General features: G+C 33.4%; 2 protein-coding genes across 2 annotated transcripts; one reads left to right on the top strand and one right to left on the bottom strand.

The window, feature by feature from the left end:
• Positions 1-15385: 15385 nt before the first annotated feature.
• On the bottom strand, positions 15386-17300 carry LOC133325312 (eukaryotic translation initiation factor 5A). The gene is made up of 4 exons (XM_061534098.1): positions 17176-17300; positions 15974-16227; positions 15702-15903; positions 15386-15637 (listed from the first exon to the last, which is right to left on the bottom strand). Exons 2-4 carry the CDS (start codon positions 16180-16182, stop codon positions 15566-15568), a joined length of 483 nt encoding a protein of 160 aa, XP_061390082.1. The 5' UTR covers positions 16183-16227; positions 17176-17300; the 3' UTR covers positions 15386-15565.
• Positions 17301-20578: 3278 nt separating this feature from the next.
• On the top strand, positions 20579-24944 carry LOC133325311 (glycerol-3-phosphate acyltransferase 3). Its single transcript, XM_061534097.1, has 7 exons — positions 20579-20731; positions 20802-21053; positions 22613-22855; positions 22989-23225; positions 23542-23775; positions 24017-24273; positions 24647-24944. The coding sequence occupies exons 1-7, from the start codon at positions 20579-20581 to the stop codon at positions 24942-24944; spliced, it is 1674 nt and encodes a 557-aa protein (XP_061390081.1).
• Positions 24945-27135: the final 2191 nt, after the last annotated feature.

The raw sequence follows: 27135 nt of genomic DNA, 5'->3' as shown, positions 1-27135 counted from the left end.
CACAAGTCCGTGTAGCGGTTTATAAATCAAAGCGACAACAAAACAAGATATTGAGGAAAAATATTTCTTTTTGGTTCGAAAAAATAATGTCATCATATTTATTTTTTTAATTGTATACAAGAAATTTCAGAACAAATTGTTGGGGTTATTCTGATATTTCACCCGAATTTCGACGAAAAATTTACATATATAATAATAATCACTTTCTGTGTATAAGTATACGCCTTGCGGATTATATCAAGACTCTTCCGATAAATCTTAGAATTCTATAAATAGGAATAAATCTTAAAATAAAATAATATTATGAAATATACATTTTAAATTGCGTGTAAATCGCGTAATTCTCAAAATCATTAGATGCGCATGCGGTTTCCAGGAAGTACTGAAGTTTATCTTCCAATCCATATATATTTTGCGAAATTTCATTTGACGGCTAAGATGTGCCGCACGTTACATTGAAGTACCCAAAAAATCGTAAAACGCGAATAATTTCCGAAAACACCATATGCCATTAACGCGCATCCGATTTCGGTGTGCACCCTAAAACAATACATCGATCTATACCATTTCAATGTGGTCCATTAAGAACCATGGATGTGCCAGCACAATCTATTTTTGAGATAAATTGCGTACATCTCTCTTTCGGCTGAAGTTTTTAAAGTTCTCTTTTCGAAAAAGATCAAAATCCGTATGAGGTCATTTATTGAAGCGGAAATGATACACAGAAAACGCAAATAAATCCGCGATATTTTCAAAAACATTTTTTGCCAAATTTCGTGTTTTTGGAAGGCCAGTTCCCGCCGTTCTAGTAGATGGATTTTCACGAAGAAGATTTTATATCATCCGAAACGTAAAAAACATTATTGATCGCGGGTACCCATATCATTCAGTTGGCAGATCTAAAAATTTGCCCCGAAAAATAGGTTTTTTAGAAATTTGATCGCACAAAATTCTCACCTTCGGATGAGTATTACTCTGAAGCTGTGAATACTACACACACAAAATACATATCAAATTACGCAGATTCGCGACTACAATAATCTTATAATCGATTTTTATAAATTCCTGTTTGCGTATTAAAGCTAGAAGTAAAATTAAAAAAACACTCAAAATCGAGCTTCAAAATGTCAGCATCATTTAATGGTAGATGCAGTTAAAATTTTGAAAAATGATACATAAAGGGCGTAGTCCCCATTTTATTGGCTTCTAATTTTATTTTGACACGAAGACCGTGCAATGAGTGGCTTAGCCACAAATCGATAGAGAACATAAAAAAACTGGTTCGCCTCAACCAGTTTTTACATATTTTTTTACATTAAAGCAGACACAGCTTCCACCAAAATAAAGTTTGGAGGTCAATATCATGAACAGTTCGCAACGACAGATCAATTAACCCAAAACTATTCACTTTTTTCATATACTTAAGTAGATCCCGAGTTATAAAGGGGTGAACCTCCGCTTCAGCTATGTTAAAAAATTGGCAATATTGCCCATATATGCTTCACGAAAAGTAAACCTAGTTTAGTTTGGTTTTTTTTTTCTTTTTTAATGTCAAATATAAATGTTTAGGGTAGGTCAGTTTAAAAAATAAAACAAAAAATCTGAATATTTGTTAAAAAAAAAAAAAAACAATTTATAAAAAATTTTGAGATAATGACTCAGTTTGCTGTCCACGAAAAAAGTTCATTGTCTGTAGTGTTGACGGATTAAAGACAGCAACACAAGATTTCCTTTTTATCAGTTTGTTTGCTTTAGCTGTCATCACAGCAACAGCAACAAAAGGATGAAAACAAAAACAACTTGATTTTGTTACAGATCTTTGACATCTATCAGCAATTTTAAGCTGATAATGTTGGAATTAATGTCATTTAATGTGTGGTCTTGTTGTGACTGAAATCGGTGCGTTATAGTCTGTATGCAAATGCAGATGAACAACATAATTCTAAACCAGTAAGGAAAGTAATAAAGTCGGACGGGGCCGATTATATGATACCCTTCACCACTTTGGGTATATTCAACAGATGAATCCTAACAGACGTCCCATTTTGAAGGACCATTATCATGAAATTGGATCCATAAAAATGTCATTCTGCAACCCATACTAAATTTTTCATTTGGTCAGATATAGAGTTGCTTCTTACAATGGAACAAAATTATATAAAGCAAATATCAATCGGACACCCGTTGATTGGATAAATATCTGATAAAAATGAGGTGTTTGGTGCACCATTTACTTACAATCGGACGAAAATATATATAAAAGCTATATCGAAATCTGAACTGATTTCATCGTTAATTATAAATTAGTATAACAGGTTATGTTATACTAATTTATAATTAAAGTAGGGAGAAAACATCTGAACCGATTTCAACAAAACTTTCCACACGCTAGGGTATATTAACTTCACGTGCAAAATTTTGTGTCTTTGGTGAACCATTTACATCAAATCAGACGAAACTATATATGGAAGCTATATCTAAATCCGAACCGATCCCTTCAAATCTTGGTACACCTTTGGCTATACTAATTTCAGTACTTTGTGCAAAATGTTGTGCCAATTTTGTGTAAAATCGCACGAAAATACATATGTAGAAGCTATATCTTAATATGAACCGATTTCAACCAGACATGCCAGAAAATATATGTAGGAGCTATTTCTAAAAGTGAACCGATTTCCACGAGACTTGCCAGAAAATATATGTAGGAGCTATATCAAAATCTGAACCGATTTCCACGAAACTTAGCACACACATAGACATAATTCAGTACACTATGCCAAATTGTGTCAAATGGAAAGATATATAAGGACTTTGAGATATTCTTACAAAAGAGTTTGAACGGGATAAAGATATGAGTGTATTTTTAAAGAAAATCTGGAAGTCTTCTTAAAGTTGAAAATCTTCTTTATTTTTTTTTTTTATTTATTTATTTATTTATTTTTTTTTGAATAAGCTAGTTGGGGCGGCCTCCACCGTCGCGTTTTTGTTTATATACCTTTGAGCGAACATTGGGGCGGGTGTGAAGTTTACCTATTGCTTGTAAGCTGAATTAAATTGAAGTGCTGAATATTCTATGGAATAGCTGAACGCCCCGTTAATTAAAAATGCTTATGTTGGTTTTGCTCTCTGTTACCGTCGCCTCCTTTTGCTATACGTTGAAATATTTGATGTGCTTCATTATTTTCTTTTTTGAATGAACGAAATTAAACACAAAACATACATAAATATATAATATTTTTTATTTTAATGACATTCAATAACAAAAATAGTATTCTTGTTGTATTTGACGTGCTCAAATACAAAAAGCGCACTGTTGTATTCAAATTCTCGAATTGAGACCACCTTTATTATTTTGCCATGAACATAATGGTAAATGAATTCATGTTGAGTGGTTTATTCGTTCTGAGTTATAGTTTATTAAAAAATACTTAGAAGTTAAGCAAATTATATATTTATTATGTGATAATATTGCGTTTATAAGAATCTTTGATCCCCTTCGATCCTTGACTCTGCCCTCAAGTTTAGTATATTTCTGAAACAGACTTTTTTGAGATCACTCTAAAAACTGGGTATTAATTTCAAAGGAATACTTATTTCTAATCAAATTACGATAAACATATTAGTATTCAACATGTATTATCGTAGAATTTGTTTATTTAGGAGTTAGATGCAGTTTTTTTAGTTGATATGTGATTCTGAAGAACTTTGTCAAAACGTAACTGAATGTAGCAGTAATCATTGTTATCTACATATATATGGGCACTTCCGCAGTCACTTACACGACTTTTAGAGGGAAAATCAAATTTTAAATCTTAAATATATCGAAAACAATTACATTTTTTACAATTCTTCATTAATACTTTTTTGTAGACCTTTAGAAGTACTATCAGTGGTAAAAAAATTGAGAGCCTCTAGTTTTTAACTTTTGAGATAAAAGCCACAAAAATTAGACATCACTACTAATAATGGAAAAACTCTGCGAATTGTGTAAATATTTTAAACTTTTAATATTCTTTACATGAATAAGAGATACCAAGCATTATTATTGCACTTTCAAAAATTCAAAATAAGGCATATCCTTTATTTGCGAAGGATTTTTCTCGGTCACTCACGCGACATTGTTGATTTTGCAATGTCTGCATTTTAGTCATTAAATTAGTATTTATGCTAAGAACAAGAAGAAAAAATTACAAATGTAGTCTTTCTTTGTATTTTTTGTCTTTACTTTACGTATTTAAGCACAATTAAAGAAACAAATTCTTCGACTTTGGTTTACCTTTTTGCGGAAGTGCCCATATATATTTTTATAGTCCAGTATTTTTTGCTTCGGATTCGCAAACTTATAAGGAAAATATATTCAAATTGGTTAAGGATTTGGAAGTGAAGCTTTGGAGGCAAAAGCTGCATTGGAAGCAATAAACAAAATATTTAGTAGAAGCCAAATTCAAAAACTCAAAACTAATAATGGGACGACATTTCCAATGTCATATGCCTCCACGCCTCTGTCCTTGTTAACAATTTTGACATATCATGTTCCCAATTCGCCTACCTTATATATCTATATTGATTTTGACATATCATGTTCCCAATTCGCTACCTTACATATCTACCTTGCTCAAAGTTTATTCATAAGGTTAACAGGGAGGCGAATTCATGCCTTAGTCTTCTCTTGCTGTCAACATTTTAATCGTGAAATACCAACCAGAACTGGACAAAAACTCAAAAGTAATGATGTAAGTGCACGTATATTTTGATTCGAATAAAAACATATTTTGTTTATTTATTCTTCAAACAATAAATTTGACACTCAATGAAGTCTTCGAATTCACCTCCCTGCTAAACTTCTGAATAAACCTTGGACTTCCTAATACATCTACCTCGGTCGAATCCAAGAGAAAATTTATTTATTTATAAATAAAAAAAATTATATAGATCATTTATTTGTAAAAAAATAAAAATTACATTTTCACCACCCTATGTTCCTAATACATCTACCTCGGTCGAATCCAAGAGAAAATTTATTTATTTATAAATAAAAAAATTATACAGATCATTTATTTATAAAAAATAAAAAATACATTTTCACCACCCTAGGGTGTATGACCGAAATGCGCAATGATCAATATGTAGACGCAGATTCACCTCCCTGCTAAACTTCTGAATAAGCCTTGGACTTCCTAATACATCTACCTCGGTCGAATCCAAGACAAAATTTATTTATTTATAAATTTATAAAAAAAAAAAAAAATTTATAAAAAAAAAATAAAAAATACATTTTTCACCACCCTAGGTTCCTAATACATCTACCTCGGTCGAATCCATGGTATAATAATAAAAGGTAACAGCAAGTGTTGTTGTACAAAAAACGATACAACAACCACATGGAAATTTGTTGTTGTAAGTTCTACTAGTGTCAACTCATTTGACAGAAAAATGTAAACAAACAAATTATCATCAAATTATTTTTATTTTGAAAATGGAATATTTTCGAATCCTCAAAATAAAAATTGAAAAACATGAATGAAAATCTATCAAATTTATATTTCTATCGCTTCCACATCTTTCCTTTAATTGAGCCATTGCCATATATATGTGTAACACATATGACAATGCTGGCAATAGCGAGTTATTCCTTCAAGAAATATTTGCTTCCTCAAACATTCCCAGCAGGCAGATTGAGTAAATTGAATACGGGAGCACATTAATAAAGAACAATTTCAAATTGTATGCGTTCCCAATTTTCCTGTTGGGTGATTTTTTAAAAACATAATTTGTCAAATTCATATTGACACTAGTATTACGTTGGAATCAAATCAGCTGGGATTTGCTGTTACCTTTTATAATTGTACCATGGGTCGAATCCAAGAAAAAATTTATTTATAAATAAAAAAATTATATACATCATTTATTTAAAAAATAATTTTCTTTTTGAATGAACGAAATTAAACACAAAACATACATAAATATATAATATTTTTTATTTTAATGACATTCAATAACAAAAATAGTATTCTTGTTGTATTTGACGTGCTCAAATACAAAAAGCGCACTGTTGTATTCAAATTCTCGAATTGAGACCACCTTTATTACTTTGCCATGAACATAATGTTAAAAGAATTCATGTTGAGTGGTTTATTCGTTCTGAGTTATAGTTTATTAATAAATACTTAGAAGTTAAGCAAATTATATATTTATTATGTGATAATATTGCGTTTATAAGAACCTTTATCCCCTCGATCATTGACTCTGCCCTCAAGTTTAGTATATTTCTGAAACAGACTTTTTTGAGATCACTCTAAAAACTGGGTATTAATTTCAAAGGAATACTTATTTCTAATCAAATTACGATAAACATATTAGTATTCAACATGTATTATCGTAGAATTTGTTTATTTAGGAGTTAGATGCAGTTTTTTTAGTTGATATGTGATTCTGAAGAACTTTGTCAAAACGTAACTGAATGTAGCAGTAATCATTGTTATCTACATATATATGGGCACTTCCGCAGTCACACGACTTTTAGAGGGAAAATCAAATTTTAAATCTTAAATATATCGAAAACAATTACATTTTTTTACAATTCTTCATTAATACTTTTTTGTAGACCTTTAGAAGTACTATCAGTGGTAAAAAAATTGAGAGCCTCTAGTTTTTAACTTTTGAGATAAAAGCCACAAAAATTAGACATCACTACTAGTAATGGAAAAACTCTGCGAATTGTGTAAATATTTTAAACTTTTAATATTCTTTACATGAATAAGAGATACCAAGCATTATTATTGCACTTTCAAAAATTCAAAATAAGGCATATCCTTTATTTGCGAAGGATTTTTCTCGGTCACTCACGCGACGTAACTCACGAATCCAAGAAAAAATTTATTTATTTATAAATAAAAAAATTATATACATCGTTTATTTATAAAAAATAAAAAATACATTTTTCACCACCCTAGGGTGTATGACCGAAATGCGCATGATCAATATGTTGACGCCGATCAACCGAACATGTCCAAAATTATTTAAAAATCGTAATCAACATCAATGTTAAGGTATAAAATAATTGGTGCGTCAAGTTAATGGCAAAACACATCCACAGATAAACAACATCTGAAATTAGTGAAAACTAAAAGTGCTCAAGGACTTATAGCAAAGACAGCAAAAGGTATATCATCGAAATATCCGTTTAGACCCCATGTGTCTTTTATCAAAATCCGATTGGACAATTTGGAGTCCATTTACAAATTACAGTCAGTCTCTCTGGATGACTGGTGTGCATGATAACTTTCGAAGGATGTAACCCATTTTATCCAAACTTAGCACATCGAACGCATGTGTCTTTTATCAAAATCCGATTGGACAATTTGGAGTCCATTTACAAATTACAGTTAGTCTCTCTGGATGACTGGTGCGCATGATAACTTTCGAAGGAAGTAACCCATTTTATCCAAACTTAGCACATCGTAATTTTTCGTCCCAACTGAAATCAAGTTGAGAGATGGAGAACATCGAACCACTCCTCCACACTTGGTGGGGAGGTGCCAGAATGTCCAATGTCAGTTGAATGTAATGTCTGATTCTTCCCCATAAATAGTTAAATTGTTGACATGCATTTTTGATAAAAACATATACTTTATATGAGACGTTTATGTTAAAAGTGATCCAAAAAAGTTAAGGGTTTAGGTTTGATTTTTTCAAAAATATTGTTATTAGGGGAGAGGGGGCACCTTCGAACGTGGGGCACCTTTGAACAGCGCTCATAAAATCTTGGTTTAATATTTTTCCGACCCGCAACCACATTTTTGTATATGGCTATCTTGGTCTCTATATGTGTAAACCACTTTGGCTTGCTTTTTCAGTTGTCGAAAAATTGTGCATGGGTGACCATGTTTTCGCAGTGTCATTGTAAACTTTTATTCATTTGGTTGTAAGGGCGCAGGAAAAAATCTGTGATAGATTTCTTTTGTCAAACAAATTTTTTGCATTCCAACAATCATTTCAAACATAACTAATGTAATTTCTTTCATATATATTTATTACAAAAAAAGTTATTTTAAATTTCCGTAAAATGCCATGGGAGGGGCACCTTTGAACATGCCCATTAAACTCGAGTAAAAAAAGGAGTTTTTCACTTTTGGCTACGATTTCTCAAAATTTCAAATGGGACTACGAAATTAACTGCATTTAACTGCAGACTACGAAATTAACTGCATTTTTCACCATATTAATTATTGTTTTTATGTCATTTTATGTTTTAATAAATTTTGATTTGAATTTTTTAATTTTCGAAAAATTTTGTATATATTTTTTAATAAATAAATGCATTTCTGATATGTTTGAATAAAATACATTTATATTTTAACATAAACACTGCAAAAAAACAAGCCGATCAAAAATGTCAAGCCTTGTTCAAAGGTGCCCCCCTGAGGGGGCAGTTTTGAACACTTTGAGTTCGTCCATTAAAACAGTAATAAAATATATTTATCAAGATTATAGTATGTCATATGTATATTCATTTTAAAGGTTACATATGTACCTATTAGTTAAAATTTATAAGAAACCAAAAATTATAAAATAAAAAATTGTATAAGGCTTGAAAGCAAAAAGTGTTGAGGTAGTTGTGATGAATCAAAGTACAAATGATTTTATTACATATGTTGCCATATTCTCTAGACCCTGTATATATTATATATATATATATATATATATATAAATGTATATATATATATTAAATATATATATATATATATATTAAATATATATATATATATAACTCTATATATATATATTAAAAATCAATCAATACTCTTGGATAAACTGTGACCTTCCTTCTTTTCTGGAATACATTTAGTCATTTTTCACACAAAAGTCTGAGTCTTTTTGATCCGCCAAATATTAAATGTTATTCATCATGACATCTATCCTTTTTTCTGAGCAAATCCCCTTCCACGTGTAAAATTTAGTCTATTAGAGCGACCAGAAAAACTGACAAGAATAAAGTTGTAGGTCTATTTGATCTCCCAAATAATAACCGATCATTACCCAAACCTATTGCTGCGTCTTTGGGCAGAACCGAATCCACATGCAAAGGGCGATTGGCCCATAACTACAAATTATAAAGAACGGGCGGACGGTTGGAGAAACATGTCTAAATCCACTCAGCTAGTCGAAAAATATAGGCAGTCTTGGAACAATAGTTTGCTGATTTAAAAACTCTTGGTCTATAATATTCCTTACCACATAGTTGTGTAGGGTAAATAAATATGGAAAAAATTTAGTTGTGCAAGAAGCAAAAAAAAAAAAATCCCAGAATTCGCCCAAGTCGCGGGAACACTGTTCCTTGGTCGAATCCTAGAGAATATGTTCGGAGAGTAAATGAGAAACCGCCATATGAAATGCCTTGGCTTAACTCTAGTTTAGTAAAAACGATCAGATTTTTCTGAAATTTTTCCCAGAGGTAGGTATTTTTACCCTAATTATGGGGATATATTTTTTTTCTTGGGGGACGCACCCGATTACCCGGTTATTTGACCCGGAAGTTCGGGTACGTGTACCCGATTATATCCGGTTCTAAAGATGAGTGGTAATATGATGGGGTTATCTCAAAACTGGGTGTTGGTCCCCAATTTTTTGAAAAACTCTTTAAAAGTCGAACTTGGGTTCATTATAGTCCCTCTCCAACCCTGACAAAAAGGATAGACCACAATTTGCCCTTTCCAAAATGGACAGATGCCAAATGTGGCTGTATATGTTGTGGATCAAAAGATATGGGCCTTAAAATCCTACAAAAACAAGAAAATTCTGTCGCGTAGCCGGTGTAGGTATCTGTTCATAGGAGAAAGTCTTAACAACCCGCTGAAGGCCGGCTTCACAAAAAATATTCTATTTTAAAGGAGTTTCTGACGCGTAGCCGGTGTTGGCATCTGTCCATAGGATAAAGTCTTAAATCCCCGGCCGAAGGCCAGTCACCCAAAAATACTTTTCTATTTAACAAGAGATTCTGTCGCGTAGCCGGTGTTGGTATCTGTCCATAGGAGAAAGTCTTAAATACCCGGCCGAAGGCCGGCTACCCCAAAAAATATTCTATTTTAAAGGAGTTTCTGACGCGTATTCGGTGTTGGTATCTGTCCATAGGACCGAAGGCCGGTCACCAAAAAACACCATACTATTTAAAAGGAGATTTTATAGGGTTCGTAGCCGGTGTTGGCATCTGTCCATAGGAGAAAGTCTTAAATCCCCGGCCGAAGGCCGGTCACCAAAAAACACCATACTATTTAAAAGGAGATTCTGTCATGTAGAAAGATTTTCCTTGGTTTTATAGGGTTCTAAGGCCCATATCTTTTGATCCACAACAGATACAGCCACATATCGCACCATTTTGGAAAGGGCAAATTGTGGTTATCATTTGAGTCAGCGTTGGAGACGGCTTATAATGGACCCAAGTTCGACTTTTAGGGAGTTTTTCAAAAAAATCGGGGACCACGGGGTCGCCGTGGTTGGCATCTACCCATAGAAGAAAGTCGTAAATCCCCGGCCGAAAGCCGGTCACCCAAAAAAACTATTCTATTTAACAAGAGATTCTGTCGCGTAGTCGGTGTTGGTATCTGTCCATAGGAGAAAGTCTTAAATCCCCGGCCGAAGGCTGGCTACCCAAAAAATATTCTATTTAGAAGGAGTTTCTGCCGCGTAGCCGATGTTTGTATCTGTCCATAGGAGAAAGTCTTAAATCCCCGGCCGAAGGGCGGTCAGCAAAAAAACACCATGCTATTTAAAACATCCTACTGGAAAAGGTCATACGAGACGCAAAGGTGAACAGAAATGGCACTCTGTACACCAAACAACATCAGTTACTCGCCTACGCCGATGACATCGATATAATAGGTCGAACATTGCGAGCGGTAACAGCCACCTTTGAACAAATTGAAAAGGAGTCTGCCAAGGTAGGTCTGGCAGTAAACGGCGAGAAGACCAAGCTGATGGTATCAACGCGCAAGACGTCCAGTAGACTCGGACCAACTATGGAACTTGAGAACTACAGCTTCGAGGTAGTTAAAGACTTTATATACCTTGGTACCGCCATAAATAAAACGAATAATATCAGTTTTGAAATTCGGAGCAGGATTGTGATGGCCAACAGATGCTACTATGGTCTAAGTAAGCAGTTTAGAAACAAGGCCACCTCTCGCCAGACCAAACTCACACTTTACAAGACGCTGATACTACCCGTGCTATTATATGGATCAGAAGCATGGGTACTTGCGCAAGCAGATGAGGCAGCGCTTGGGGTGTTTGAGAGAAAAATTCTCCGAAAGATCTACGGGCCGATCTGCGTCGACGGTGAATATCGGCGTCGAATGAACCACGAGCTCTACAATTTATACGCGGACATCGACATAGTCAGTCGTATTGAGCTGCAGCGACTACGGTGGCTAGGCCATGTTGTGCGGATGAATGAAGAAGCCCCAGCTCAAAAGGCATATAAAAATGAGCCTACTGATGGTTCCCGTAGAAGGGGAAGGCCACGAATTAGATGGAAAGACCAAGTAGAAAATAACATATTGGAACGTGGTCTTCCAAATTGGTGGACTTGCGCACAAGACCGAAGCGCTTGGAAATCTTTTTTAAGCTCGGCTTATGGAACAACCGTTCTGTAACAAGCCAGCTAAGGGAACAAGTCTTAAGCCCAGCTGGAACAAGTCTAGTTTAGGGCCCCCTCCCGGATCGTTTTGAAATTTTTACTACATGCAGTCCTTGGGGCCCTGATTACAGCAGTATACTTTTTTTCTTGTGGAAATCGGTATTTCCGGAGATATAGGCCCCCAAAGTTCCGTTGGGACCCTTAAGTTTTCTCGCAATTTTTAAAATTCACTAAGGCAATATGGGTATCATTTTAAAGCATTTGAAGCCCTGATTATAAAAATATAATATTCATATCAAATAAGTCCATACTTCCTGAGATATAGGTCCTATGGCAGATGGCAACACCGGTTACGCGACAGAATCTCCTTTTAATTAGAATAGTATTTGTGGGTAGCCGGCCTTCGGCCGGGGATTTACGACTTTCTCCTATGGACAGATGGCAACACCGGCTACGCGACAGAATCTCCTTTTAATTGGAATAGTGTTCGTGGGTAGCCGGCCTTCGGCCGGGGTTTTAAAACTTTCTCCTCTGGACAGATGCCAACACCGGCTACGCGACAGAATCTCCTTTTAATTAGAATAGTTTTTGTTGGTAGCCGGCCTTCGGCCGGGAATTTAATACTTTCTCCTATGGACAGATGGCAACACCGGCTACGCGACAGAATGTATTTAAGCTTTAAAATGATACCTATATAGCCTTTACCAATATTACACAATAACAACATGGAAGGTACTTATCGAAATTTTGAGACCTATATCTCAGAATGTATGGACTTATTTAATATGAATATAAAAATTTTTGTAATCAGGACTTCAAATGCTTTAAAATGATACCCATATTGCCTTAGTGAGTTTTAAAAAATTACCTGAAAATACAAGGGTCCCAACGAAACTTTGGAGGCCTATATCTCCGGAAATACCGATTTCCGCAAGAAAAAAAGTATACTGCTGTAATCAGGGCCCCAAGGACTACATGTGGTAAAAATTTCAAAATGATCCGGGAGGGGGCCCTAAACTAGACTTAAGCCCCCGTACCCGAAGTTCCGGGTCAAATAACGGGGTAACCGGGTACGTCCCCCAAGAAAAAAAGATATCCCCATAATTAGGGTAAAAATACCTACCTCTGGAAAAAAATTTCAGAAAAATCTGATCGTTTTTACCAAACTAGAGTTGTTCCAATGACTTACTAAAAGAGAATGCAGATGTATGTAAACAAGGGCACCAGTTCCCATACTCTCACCTATTTTCATTTCCAAAATCTGGTCGCCATACCAAAAAATGTTCACAGCCATAGATAAAAGTACTTAAATTTTTCACCACCCTAGGGCGTTTGACCTGATCAAATGCGTTGACGCTGATCAACCGAACATATCCAAAGTTATTTAAAAATCGCAATCAACAAAATGTTAAAGTATGAAAGTAATTGGTGCGTCAAGTTCATGAAGCAAATATTATCTCGACAACTTTTCAATTCAATTCAATTTTATTTAACTTGTAATTCAAAGCCTTCAGGCCCATTAAAGATAAATTACAAAATGCATATGATATGCTTAACCTAATAAAGGACCACTTTTAATTTAATTTTTAAATTTTTGTAATTTTTCAGTATCTAGATTCACATTCACTTTTTGGTACAACATTGATCAAAACTGTTTTCACTCATATTACTCACAAGATTCAACTGGTAATAACAGCCTTGGTTACAACTTTTGATTTTTAACTTTTTTCTTTTAAATTACAACATTTTGACAAAACACATCCACCGATAAACAACATCTCAAATAAGTGAAAAATTGCGTAGACTCGAACAAAAACAAAAAGCGCTCAAGGGCTTATAGCAAAGACATAGAAACCGTAAAGAACCAAGTCTTTACGGTTTCTATGTTTTTGCCCAACTTTACATTACGAATCATGTTGACGAACCATGGTATTTTTTTTTCTCTCATTGGTAAATTGAGAGTAATTAGGGTCGCACTATTTCTATTTTCTTTCACAAAAGGTACGAATTTACAGAAATTTACCTATAGTAGATTTTTTTATTATGCAGATTTATCCTTAAATTGTAAGATTTATTTTTTATGCAAATAACAGGTATAAATATTGCGGCAATGGTCTCCAACCCTACTGTCAATTTACCAATAAGAGAGAGAAAAAAATGTTCATGATTCGTGACCATGATTCGTAATGTAAAGTAGGGATTTATGGCTATATCAAAAAGGGTACACAAGGTGCTAAAAAGGCTCATTGGTGATGCCATATTTACATATATTTTTTTCTCATGTTATTCATGATCGGAGGTTCCAACCCGCGAGTAAAATATTTTCCATGAGGATCCAATTTCTATCGATATTCATGATTGGACTGGATATAATCATATTTAATAGGAAATGTGTTCGTTATATCCGGTGCTCGCTATAAGCGTACTCAATTCCTATCGATATTCATGATTGGGCTGGTTATAATCATATTTAATATGAAATGTGTTCGTTATATCCGGTGCTCGTTATAAGCGTACTCAACTGTATTTATTACTAAGTTTTCTTTTTTTTATAAATTTATATGCTTAATTCAAAATGTACAAAAAAAGAAAACAGAAATGTGTATAAGAAAAGGGAATTTTATGCGTAGGGATTTTTGAAAAATCTGGCATCACTGCTCCGGCCATCTTGCAACTTTATTTCATTCATGGCGGCGTTAAACGGCTATGGTGTCCGTAGACTGCCGTTTTTAGGTTATTGACCTAATAGGAGAAGACTGTTGGTATATTTTTTTGAAATATACCCAAACATGGGTGATATAATTTCATATAATATATAATTTCTGATATAATTTCATATATGATCATCGTTAGGAAATGTTAATCTACGTATGCGCAAGTTGTCGGGATTCACAAATGCAATTTTTGAGAGCAATTCTGCTGAGTTCTTTGGAAAGGATGAGAAGAAGAACGAAAAGGGGAATGCAACTCAAAAGAAAATCGTAAATATCAGCAGAGTTGTGTATAAAAATTGCATGTGTAAACCCCGAGTTATATTGTTTCGCATTTTAACACTAATAGTGCCTGTAAAATATCCCTAAACCCATTAAAGATCTAAAAAATATATATTCTTTAATAAATGTTTAAACTTTTCACAAGTATATTTGTTTTCATCATTTATATTTTAGGCATCATTAAGTGGATGAGATTATTACAAGATTTTAATTTTGCATTTCATATATAGTTTCCATTGATCCTCCATTTGTAAGAGACTTATGTTCAAAGCAATTTTTTTAAAGCTGCCAGAGGTATGAAAATTAAAGTGAATAGTACATGAGAAAACGTAAAAGCATGCTGAATTAAAAATAATGTCAAAAACGTTTCGATACTTAGTTTTTATATTTTTTTTTTTATTAAAAGTATAAAATTTTATTGGCAAAATTTTTTTTAAGAAAATCCTTTGTTAATTGCCTCTGTTCAGTGTTTGCAGCAAACTAATAACTTCGGCATTGATTATATTTTCTAATTGTTGATTTTTATTTTGCATTTAAATTTCTGAGATTTGTATTTGAATTTTCTGCTAGGAAAGTTATATTTCAAAGGAAAGATTTTGAATATCTACACACACATTTTGTCCATGTTGGTGGAAAGTAAAAAAAAAACACAATCTTGATGGTTCAGTACTAAACTATAAAGATAAAACATATATATATATATGTAATAACCGTGGTATAAAAATGTATTATTTTAAGAAATATACTTCACATTGTATTTTCAATAAATTGTTTTACTCATTTTAAATGCAAAAGAAATTTGCAGCAACTAGAATTATAGAAGTCCTTATTATTCTCATTTTTTATCAAAAAATTTTATTTCTTGTTGTAGCTGTTGGTACGTATTTTCTTAAAAACAAAAATAAAAAGAACTCACTACACACAAAATACACACTCTCTACTTGTCAAGAGCGGTATTAGTCTTAATGGCAATAACGCATTCTTCGCCGCAAGACTTAAGGACAGTACACTGTAACAAGATGAAATTAGTATTAATTGGAAATCACAGTCTTGTAAATGTTATTGGTACTCACCAAAAGATCTTTGCCATTGTCGAAATCGGTTCTCAAAGAGTTACCCAAGTCACCTTCGGGCAATTTAAGATCTTCTCTAATTTCGCCGTTGTCAGACATCAAGGTCAAGTATCCGTCATCACTGATATCGGTCAATTGGTAGTCCTCTCTCTTAACATGAGGGACATCCATATTATGAGTTGATGGACAGATATCTTCATATCTGAAAGAAAGCAGCAATGGGATTTTATATTTGAGATCAACAATTCTTGTTATATTTACTTTGTACTTACTTCTTATTTGTAAAGATATCAATGCCGACCAAATGGACTTTAGCGTGACCGTGTTTGCCTGTTTTGGAAGTAGACATTTCGACAATTTTACAGGGTCTACCCTTGAGCATTACAAAACCGTTTTTACGCAATGCGGAACATTGCATAGGGAAAGTTTGAGAAGCACCAGAATCTCCGGTTTCGAAGTGATGATCATCCATTTCAGCCATTTTAACAAAGTTCAAGTTTAGACCCTGATTTCAAAAAGGAATAATCTGAAATACAACGAATATTGGTTAGATATTGAAAATTACTTTCAAAGCAATGCCACGCCTCAATCAACATGTTAGAATTGCTACCGACCTATTGTCAACTGTTTTGGAAACTTTATATTTAGGAATACCATATATAAGTTCTATAATCAAATCTTTTGACCTATACAAACATCATACCGCATTAGCAAAGAAAAAGTAATTTATACACACGCTTCTTTCAGGCACTTTTGTTGTACTCTACGACGGTGATAGAGTAGGCAGGCATGTATACGTACTACTACGACTACACTACACCACCTCTACATACGCACACATACTTTCAACACACACTTACAACCGTAGCCGTGCAGATACAGACGTTTAACATTCGCGACAAAAATCAAATTCTCAACGTCATAACCTCTATATTTGCAAACCATTTCTTCTACAAAATTGTATTGTCTGATCAAGGGACGTTCCTCCGAATAGTCCATGTTAGAAATTTAAAATGCACCTGTTTCAAACACTGCCGGCATTTCTTCTACTCCGATTAGTCCGACAAAGGTGTCGGTACATACCGATTATTAAAATTGGGTGAATTTTACAGCTCGGGAAGATAAAAAATGGGGTTTCCTTTGTTATACTTCGACTCCGTTGTCCAATAATTTGCATCGATTCTTTACCGTCTTCACTTTTAACTAAATTAGTCAAGTATCAAAACGAGTAGATATCGGCGTATACAAAAGCCGAACATGAAAAAAACTGAATCATGCATATATGCAAAAAGACTTCGCCACCAGATGCGGCAGAAAAATCAGCTTCTCGCGTGGTCTGCTGCCACTCGACACATTTTTTTTGCAATGACTACATTTCTTTCTTTCTCGACCGTTTATACATTTCACTGTTTATCACTCATTTTTGCACACATTTTGCAGAATTTTAATAAAAAAAATTCCCTAAAATACTCACATGTGATTTTAACCTTGTCGTAACCAAAAAGAGGCGAAACAAAAAGACCCTGTAAAAAAATATATCCGCTTAAACACGAAACGATGGACAATCGACAAGCATTTTCTTCAAGCACATGCTTGCGCTACAGAGCAGAGTTGTATCTGTACGGGCGCAGTATTTCCATCTTTAAGAAGCTACATTATATTTACACTGGACAATAAAATGCTTCATTTGATTATTTTCATTAAAAACCCTAAACATGACTATAAATTTTCTTAAATCAACATATTTTTAAATTATACACCTACAAACGAAATAATAATTTGTAATCGTTGCCTTTTCATACTTTTCTTTGGCTTGCAATTATTTTCTTCCAACAATGTCTTTCATTCAAACAGCTGATTTCTTTTATGTTTCACATACGAAAATAGAGCGCGTCCTATTCGGAAAAAATACATATGTAATTGCATATCGTTTTGACACATTGAAATTTCCGTATGTTTCACATGACGAGTTCGATTTCCATATGTAAAAAAGTGACAGCACATATGTAAAATACATATCGTGTAAAAACACCATAAGTATTTTGAGATAGAGTGACGTCATGGCACAATGAATAGGTAGTCCATTTAACGCAGCTGATGTCTTGATTAACTGTCAAAGTGGGTAATTTCTACTCGAATTCGATGTGCAGTGTTGCCAACCATTTGAAATATTATATGGAAAATTTGACAGATAATCGAGACAAAAACAAAGATTTTTGCTTCACCAACATACTTGACGACGTAGAAGTACAAAAAAAAAAAAAAAAAAAAAGATTTTTGTTTTGATACATCACCTTATTATTGCATCATGAGTGACGTATACGCAATGGAGTTGACGTTTGAGATCGAGTGGGTTTAGTAGTCTAAACGTAGTCATATTTGAAGTTTTAGAACTATTCTTTATTAATTTATAAACTGTTGACTTGTCTACTTTGTATTTGGCGAAAAATTGTCCTCATTTCAATCCATTTCCTCATAGTTTTTTTTTTAATGCCAATATTTTCTTCATACTGTATATAATGCGTCTACCTATTTTACGAACTATGAATTTAGCAATTTTTACATTTGTACATGTTGCAAGAAATCTAAATGCCATGTCCGTTTAAACTATATAAAAACAGGGAAGACTATATGAAATGTGGCCTTTAAACGAAAATTGTCGCCTATAGTCCATTTTCGTTTAAAAGAACAAATACGTTGTATGAAGTTGGAAAAAAATTGTCAGTAAATAGTGCAATGAATGTCGTATTTTTTATTTCATTACCTTTCCTCTGTTCTTCACATCTTAACACGGCTTTATTACAAAAGGTGATTTCGTTAATCATTATATTGTAAAATTGGTCGGGTACAGAACTACAAGAATCCAATATTTTTAACCAAAAAATCTATACCGCTTCCAGAACCTGCAATAATATTGTTGTGTTTGGCGTGTATCTCCAACGAATAGTGTATTTTTTTTATTTCATTAACTTTTCTCTGTTCTTCAAATCTTATGGTGCTTTTACACCATATGTATTTCACATATGTACTGTCAATTTTTTCATCCATATGTACACAATACTTTTAGCTTTTGCGTTCAAACCTGCATATGTATTTTTCATATGACATAACCTATAAGCAAAACAAAACCTTTATTTTTTAATCTTGTTACATACCGCGGCGCTTTAGTGGGGTTCCAACTAATCGTCGGAGAACCACTTTCAGGGGGATTCTCAACCCAACAACCGTCAGCTCTAGGGGTCGAACAATTGTGAAAATGGTAATCTACAAAATGAATACAAAATAAAACGACACAACACACAGCCATGACAAGGGAACTTGTTTGGTTCCCACACTAGCCCACCCATCCTTGACCCTTTCGCCCAATAAACACATATTTAAATTTAAAGGGCCACGTAATCCACACACACACCATATTTTTGTTTCTTGTTTTATACAAAATTGTTAACATAATCGCGAACATCATATAAAAAACTTTACATTTTCCTTTGTATGAAACATTGGTTTGTGGCCCAATTATAATGTCGAACGGCAAGACCAGTTGATTTCATCCATGATGTCAAAATGCTTTCTATTTAGAATTAATACTCTAAAAATGAAAACAAAATATTTACAATATTTTTGCAGATAACTATTGTTTCTTAAGGTGAGTGAACACAATTATTTTAGACTTCCAGCTTTTTTAATCAATTACTAATCTATTAATAAGGTCACCCAGCTAGCGAATGTCAGCTGTTAAATCTCAAGTTTAATGTGAAAAGTTTGGACTCGTTTATGTTTTCATTATAAAAGCTAATTCACAATAATTGACTTTGACAGCTAACTTGAGAAATAGTTGATATTCAGCTGCTCTCCCTGTATGCCCTTATTAGGCTATTAATAAGGGCATACAGGGAGAGCAGCTGAATATCAACTATTCCTCAAGGAACCAATGCAGATTTAATAAGGTAGTCGCATCAGTACAGATGTTGGTACATGTAAATGTCAAAAATGTTGTAATTTAAATGAAAATATCCAAATTTTGAAAATTTTGTCCGGCAATATATTTGTTAACATTTTCTGAATGAAGTTGTGTAAAAAATCTTACAAATCGGTTTGATTTTGCAAAATATTTTTGACATATCATTGTTCTAAAACAGTTTGTTGTTGGAGTAGTTCTCAATTTTTCTACCTAAACTAAAGTATGTCATCTTTTTTATAATATACAAATTTAAATTCTTATATTTTATACAATGCTGTTTATTACTAAATATTGAATATGTGATATTAATACACTTACTTGAGTAGTTAGCCACTTGCCAAACATTGAAATATATTATTATTTTTAGAATAATACCTTCTAAGATATCATTTAGAAATCTTGTTAAATGGAGTAGTATAGTCTGCAATTTAAATGAAATCGGCCTTAATGGCTTCAAATTGCATTTTTGGAATAAATAAATAAAGCGGTGTACACACTATCGCTTTTGAATGACAGCTGTTTTATCAACTAATGACGTTCCAACAACCATGAATATGTTCGTTGTTGCCTGATGAATAGCGAACATGAGAGACCACACTACCAAACAAGCAAAATTTAGGCAAGAGTGTCATTAAAAAAATATAGTGTGTACTCCGCTTAATAAATTTCTGATGGGCTACCTTCTTAAATATGCCTTGAAAGGTAACGACAACAGCAAAATCGATTATTATCTTTTTTCGATTAAATCAATTGGTCGAAAGTCGAATTATGTGTCCCTTGTCCTCTCCAGTTCCAACCGACATGTATTTGCAACAGGAGTAGTTCAAGAGTTGGACGCGTATTCCATTATACGATAAAGTAGAATAAATTAACGAAGAGACGTAACACAAATAGTATAAATTGCAAATCGAGGAAGATGTTTGATTTTCCGGGTAATATCCCATCGATTATTGACATTTTCTGGATAACGACTTCAGTTTTCATTCTATTCCTAATACTGTTGTCCGCAATCAACAAGTCAATTGGAGTGCGAAGATCCTATGTTAAGTTGCTGCTCAGGATTTTTGAGGTAAGCGATATGTTGTGACTGTGTCAGTGTCAAGGCTATGATCATGCTTCTGTATTTCTATTATCAATAGTACGGACGTGTCAGCATTGAGATAGCTCATAAAGAGCGCCATGCAACAATAACCGAAGCGAACGCAGCGCATACTATTGCTAATCCCACTAAGGAGAATGACAAATTGTGTCCAGTTGATGCGACCAATGAAATATCCAACGATGCTAATAATACCAATGGGAATACACTTATCAATCGTGACAACGTATTATTGCCCACACCTAACGAACCAAATTTCAATAAAGAAAAGCTGACGGAGACGATAAAAGATGTGAGTAGATCAAATAGAAAAACAATTGAATTTAAATTAAAGATTACCAGATTGAAGTTAGGGCACACACTAATTTATACTCTTAAAAGTAAAGCTGTTGTATGTTAGAAGATACTGAAACGAGGAATACGTAATCTGAAAAATTTCAATATTCATTAAAAGCGAAACACTGGAACTCAATTACTGAACATTGCAGAAGGTCATTTTTGAAAACTACCAATTAAATATGTTGTGCTTTTTTAGTATAGTGCACAATAACAAATATTGGCAACAGCCAACAACATATTACCGCTATCATTTGCTGATAAACACTGAAGAAAGCAGTAAAATTTTTTAGCCAACAACGGAAAATTAATCGTTTACTGGTAGTGACTGTTATTTCATTACTTTGAACATTTCGATATTTATAACACTGATCAATGGTCACAAAAATAATTATGTATTTTATCAGATACAACAACAAATACATTGGTATGAACGCTATATTATAAATATGTTATCTTTAATTTGTCCAGCAGAATGTATAATAATATTACCAACATTGTTTTGTAATTGCAAGATTGGATATTCATTGATATTTGATATTTCAGAAATGCAGTTATAAGAAGTATGAATTATTAAAATAATCTCGAATAATTGCCTTTTAAATATAGTATATTTATATTGGAATTAATAGGAGATTCTTTTGTCTTAAAGCCGGTCACTCGCCAAAAACAAAATTCGAGGTTATTTACCGAACTCCGGATACCCATATTACGGAATGTATGGACTTCTTCGATGTAATAATTACATTTTTGTAAGCAGGACTTCAACGTATTTCAATTGAAAACTACATTGTCTTAAAAAATGTAAAAGTTCCGATTTTACGAAAATTACACTTTGTTCAATGAAGATAAAACTCACATACAAATGCTTGAAGGTTTAATATGTATGTGTGACACACACACAAGGTAAAAAAAGATCTAGTTTTTATTTTGAAAATTAACCCCTTTCAATCCGGTTAATAATAGGTATGTTTGATAAGAAGATAATTTGTACAAATACTTACTGGATCGATACCTTATTATTTCAGTAAATGAGAATAAGTTCAGAGAGACATTTTGGTTCTAATATCAGGTCATCCAGGTGGCGAAATAAATCTGCACCTTCAAGAAATACATCTGCATCTACATTTTCTGTCAAAAGTTGTTGTTGGTACGAAGAAGCTTTGAAAAAATTCAATTTTTACACTTATTTAAGGCGCACAGCAAAAATAAAAGTATAATAGAAAAAATTTACTCACTATAGTTGTTTATAAGCAAAAACGATTTGAGAATTTGTAAAAAATTTTGTCTTTTGCTGTTGTAATTTTATTGCTTACACTCACAAAAGAACTTACTGGGTAATTATTACTGGAAAAGTTCGAAGACAAACCTATTATTAAAACATATTTCGTAGCATTGACTTAATGTATCTTGGTATATACCAAACGTATCAAAAACTATGATATACCTGTGTCTCGGACATTAATATATTGAAAACGGAAACATGTTTTTTGTTAATATTAACAACATTTTCAGGAAAAAATTAGCTTCCACTTCGAAGAATGTTTGGATTACATAAAAGCTGGCGTTGAAGCTATTATCGAAGATGAAGTTACGTCACGTTTTGAAGCTGAGCAATTAAAAAGTTGGAATTTATTGACGCGTACAAATCGTCAGTATGAGTTCATTAATTGGAAAATTACTCTCATATGGGTGCTTGGATTTGCGGTTCGATACACCATTCTTATGCCCCTGCGAGTTTTGGTCTGCTTTATCGGTGTAAGTATAAGAGTTATAATACTTTCCAATAATATATCTGTGGATGAAACATTCTGAAAGAGACAGTGGTTTACGAATGGTTTGCAAAAAAGCGGAAGAATATAAATAACATTTTGCTACTCTTCCATAACAGGTGGTCTTTGCTGTATGTTCCAACAGTTTAGTGGCTTTGATTCCAATAAAAATGATACGCCACTTCTGTGCGGACATTGCCTTTAAGGTCACTTTTCGAATTATTTGCCTATCTTTATCGGCCGTTATAAATTTCTATAATGTGCAGTACAAACCAAAATCCGTAGGATTTTGTGTGGCAAATCATACCTCACCACTCGATGTGGCCATATTATCAACAGATTGTACTTTTTCACTGGTGAGCAACAAATTGAAATAAGGGGATCGTACTGTTGTATACTAAATTTTTATTGTAATTGCAATTCGACTTGCATGTACCAAACCTAATGCGCTAAGACCACAAATTCCTCATAGAACCTTCCTTATTCATTGAGGGAATCGGGTTTACTTGTACGATCAAATGTGTCATTGCGATATGCTGAAGTGTGCCTATTTGTGATTACTGTTCTGTTTGTTATCGTCCTGCGTCCTCTGTGTCTTTCATTAATATGCCTCATTTCTCCATCTTTGTTGTTGTTTCTATGCATCCTTCTTTATGCATTCATTATAATCAGGTTGTATGGCTTACTATATGTACAGCGATTGTGGGATACATGCCAGAAGGTGATCGTAAACGTCAACTGGTTAATCGTATTTTACGACATTGCTTCTCTGTATTGTCCAGTGCTATATCTGCAGTAATTAACTATCACAATGAAGAAAATCGTCCAACGACGGGGATTTGTGTAGCCAATCACACAAGTCCCATTGATGTGCTAGTGTTAATGTGTGACACGACTTATTCCTTGGTAAGTGGTATGCATGATTTGTGTTTTAAGTTTTTATTTTGAGTACATTTGACATTGCTTATTTATCCGTTATATAAATGCATGTAATCGTATTTACCCCCAGCACGTGTCATCATTTTGTTGGTGATAGCGAAGATTGGTAATAAATTAAAACAAATAACTTCGCTATGGCCAACACTTTGTTTAACTTATAACGATTGACCTTAAATTTAGCATATTGTTATTACGTTTCAAAACATAGATTGGACAGCGTCATGGTGGTTTCCTAGGTATTCTCCAAAGAGCTTTAGCCCGAGCATCTCCACATATTTGGTTCGAGAGGGGAGAGGCCAAAGATCGCCACGCTGTTGCTGAAAGACTCAAGCAACACGTATCTGATCCCAGCAACCCACCTATATTAATATTCCCTGAGGGAACTTGTATCAACAACACTTCCGTAATGCAATTTAAAAAAGGCAGCTTCGAAGTTGGTGGCGTCATATATCCAGTAGCTATAAAGTAAATATTTTTACATAATACGTAGTACCTTATTTTGTTTTTTTTACTATTCAATATTTGAGCCGCTCAGTGCACACGTCGATTAACTCGCTAAAACGAGAAGTTGAGGAAAGCGATTATGAGATGCATGTTATTTTTTAAAGTCCCATTCAACTTTACAATGGGAAATTATTATAAAGTATTATACAACATTTACGCCTATACCAGGGCCTCTTACACTTACATTTAAGATATTACAAAAAGTGGATTTAATCGATGGTGTACTGTACAGTCCATCTCTAACTGTTAGAATTGAAGATGTTTCTAGTATTTCCAGTCATAGATTTAATTACAATTCTGAATTAAATGATTGCTATATACATTTCTTATCCAGATACGATCCACGTTTTGGCGATGCTTTTTGGAACAGTTCCAAATATTCTATGTTGCAATACTTATACATGATGATGACATCCTGGGCAATTGTCTGCGACGTTTGGTACTTGCCTCCTATGTATAGGCAGCAGGGCGAATCTGCAATCGATTTTGCTAACCGTGTGAAAAGCGTTATTGCAAAGCAAGGTGGGCTTGTTGATTTAGTGTGGGATGGTCAACTAAAGCGCATGAAGCCGAAGAAGGAGTGGAAGGAAATGCAACAAGTTGAATTTATAAAACGTCTTAAAGGAGATTAATCCATGCAACACCTATGTATTTTTAGGAATATATTAGAATATGTTTCCAAAACACAGCCCATGATATACCAACAAACCAATTTGTAATTTATTGTAACACGTATACATATACAATTTTTTCAAAGTAAATATTTAAGTGGAACCAAATAAATTGGAATTAACTTTTTGTGTACATTGATTTGTTATCCGTGGCAGATATATTATTCTATGAAAATGGAAAGTTATGTGAAGAAGAACGTTTTTAAAAACATTTTTTATTTAAATTTTTTATGGAACAAGACAACACTTGAAGGGAGTAACTGAATTCATTCTAAATTTGCACGTCGTAATTTTTATTCCAAACATCGACCATGTTCGAAGATGGAGGGTATCGGTCCGCTCCTTATACCACCCCCACAAAATGGTCAGAATATCATGTGAACGGAATATCCGATTTGAACTAAACTTGGCACGACCTTATTACCATGACTGTTTAATGGTGAAAGATAGGACTTATCTTTCACTCCTTCTAATGCCTCCCCCTCAAAGGGTGAACATTTTTCAAACTTGTATATCTCATATGAAGCGAATTGAATATTCAATTACATTCAATATCCAATTTTACCTAAATGACCTATTCATGGCGCAAACCCCTCACTCCGCATTTCTTCAAATAAAAACCGGCAAATTCCAAAGTTTAAAAAGTTATATATGCCATTTACCTTGATGAGATGGCTGAAGTATTTTGAAGAGAAATGGAGTTGGCGAAATTAAGAGCAGTAACACTTGACACGAACACACATTCTTTATTTTTTTAATTAAAACCACTTTAAAACACAGATAATTCGGATTAGGGTCTGCAATGAATTGTCAGGATTAGCGAGATTTCACTGTGCATCTTCTTTTAATATTAGCCCTTTTCTACATCACCCTTATAACCAAGGTAGATATATAAGGTAGCAGCATCGGCGAATTTCTACAACAAATATCAGTTGTATTTTGATATGTCAAAAATATTTTGACAAAACAAACTGATTCATAAGATTTTTTTACACAAATTCTTGTAGAAAATGTTATTAAAAGTATTGCCAAACAAGCTCTTCAAAATTCGGAGATTTTCGTTTTTAATTTTTAGTACGGGAACATACCATTTGTTTTTTAATTTTTTGGTTCTAGACTACAACATGATACAATTATAAAAGGTAACAGCAAATCCCAGCTGATTTGATTCCAACGTAATACTAGTGTCAATATGAATTTGGCAAATTATGTTTTTAAAAATCACCCAACAGGAAAATTGGGAACGCATACAATTTGAAATTGTTCTTTATTAAATGTGCTCTTGTATTCAATTTACTCAACCTGCCTGCTGGGAAAGTTTGAGGAAGCAAATCATTCTTCAAGGAATAACTCGCTATTCCCAGCATTTTCATATGTGTTACACATATATATGGCAATGGCTCAATTATAGGAAAGATGTGGAAGCGATAGAAATATAAATTTGATAGATTTTCATTCATGTTTTTCAATTTTTATTTTGAGGATTCGAAAATATTCCATTTGTTTGTTTACATTTTTCTGTCAAATGAGTTGACACTAGTAGAACTTACAACAACAAATTTCCATGTGGTTGTTGTATCGTTTTTTGTACAACAACACTTGCTGTTACCTTCTATTATTATACCATGAGACTACAACAACATTTTTGACATTTATTTGCACCAACAGCTGTTTTTTGTTTTTTTTTTCTATACAATTATAAGCAATTTCCCCTAAAACAATTGGTCTGTTCCCGTACAGCAAGAATCTACTAATTTTTACTATTTTCTTCGATATCATTAAGACAAATTGGTTATCGTAGCAAAAACTAGTAGATTCTAGGAGTGCAGGAACAAACCAAATATGTAATGTATCGGATGGTGTCATACAGTAGTGGTCTGTTCCCGTACTGCAATAATCTACTAATTTTTCCGATTTCATAAAGGAAAAATTGTTATCGTAGTAAAAAATTGTACATACCTGCAGGTTCTGGAACAGACCATAGGTATGATCTATCGAAATTTATTGTCGAATAAAAACTCACTCGATATGAACTGACATAATTTGCCGAAAAGGATGACTAGCGAAAACCGTTTGGTTCTCAAAATATTTAAATTTTAATTTTGCACAGATATGTAAAATGCGATGTCTAGTAATAAGCTATGGCGATTTG

The sequence above is a fragment of the Musca vetustissima genome, unplaced genomic scaffold, assembly GCF_032173495.1.
Source record: "Musca vetustissima isolate MV318-11 ecotype Yass unplaced genomic scaffold, APGP_CSIRO_Mvet_v1 utg567, whole genome shotgun sequence".
Taxonomy (NCBI): domain Eukaryota; kingdom Metazoa; phylum Arthropoda; class Insecta; order Diptera; family Muscidae; genus Musca; species Musca vetustissima.
This window is presented reverse-complemented; position numbering and strand designations above follow the sequence as displayed.

Coding starts and splice junctions, on each gene's coding strand:
- LOC133325311 (XM_061534097.1), top strand. CDS start 20,579: ATGTTTGATTTTCCGGGTAATATCCCATCGATTATTGACATTTTCTGG. Junction 20,732..20,801: donor TGCTGCTCAGGATTTTTGAG/GTAAGCGATATG, acceptor TATTATCAATAG/TACGGACGTGTCAGCATTGA. Junction 23,776..24,016: donor GTGACACGACTTATTCCTTG/GTAAGTGGTATG, acceptor TTCAAAACATAG/ATTGGACAGCGTCATGGTGG.
- LOC133325312 (XM_061534098.1), bottom strand. CDS start 16,182: ATGGCTGAAATGGATGATCATCACTTCGAAACCGGAGATTCTGGTGCT. Junction 15,904..15,973: donor GATATCTTTACAAATAAGAA/GTAAGTACAAAG, acceptor GCTTTCTTTCAG/ATATGAAGATATCTGTCCAT. Junction 15,638..15,701: donor ACAATGGCAAAGATCTTTTG/GTGAGTACCAAT, acceptor ATCTTGTTACAG/TGTACTGTCCTTAAGTCTTG.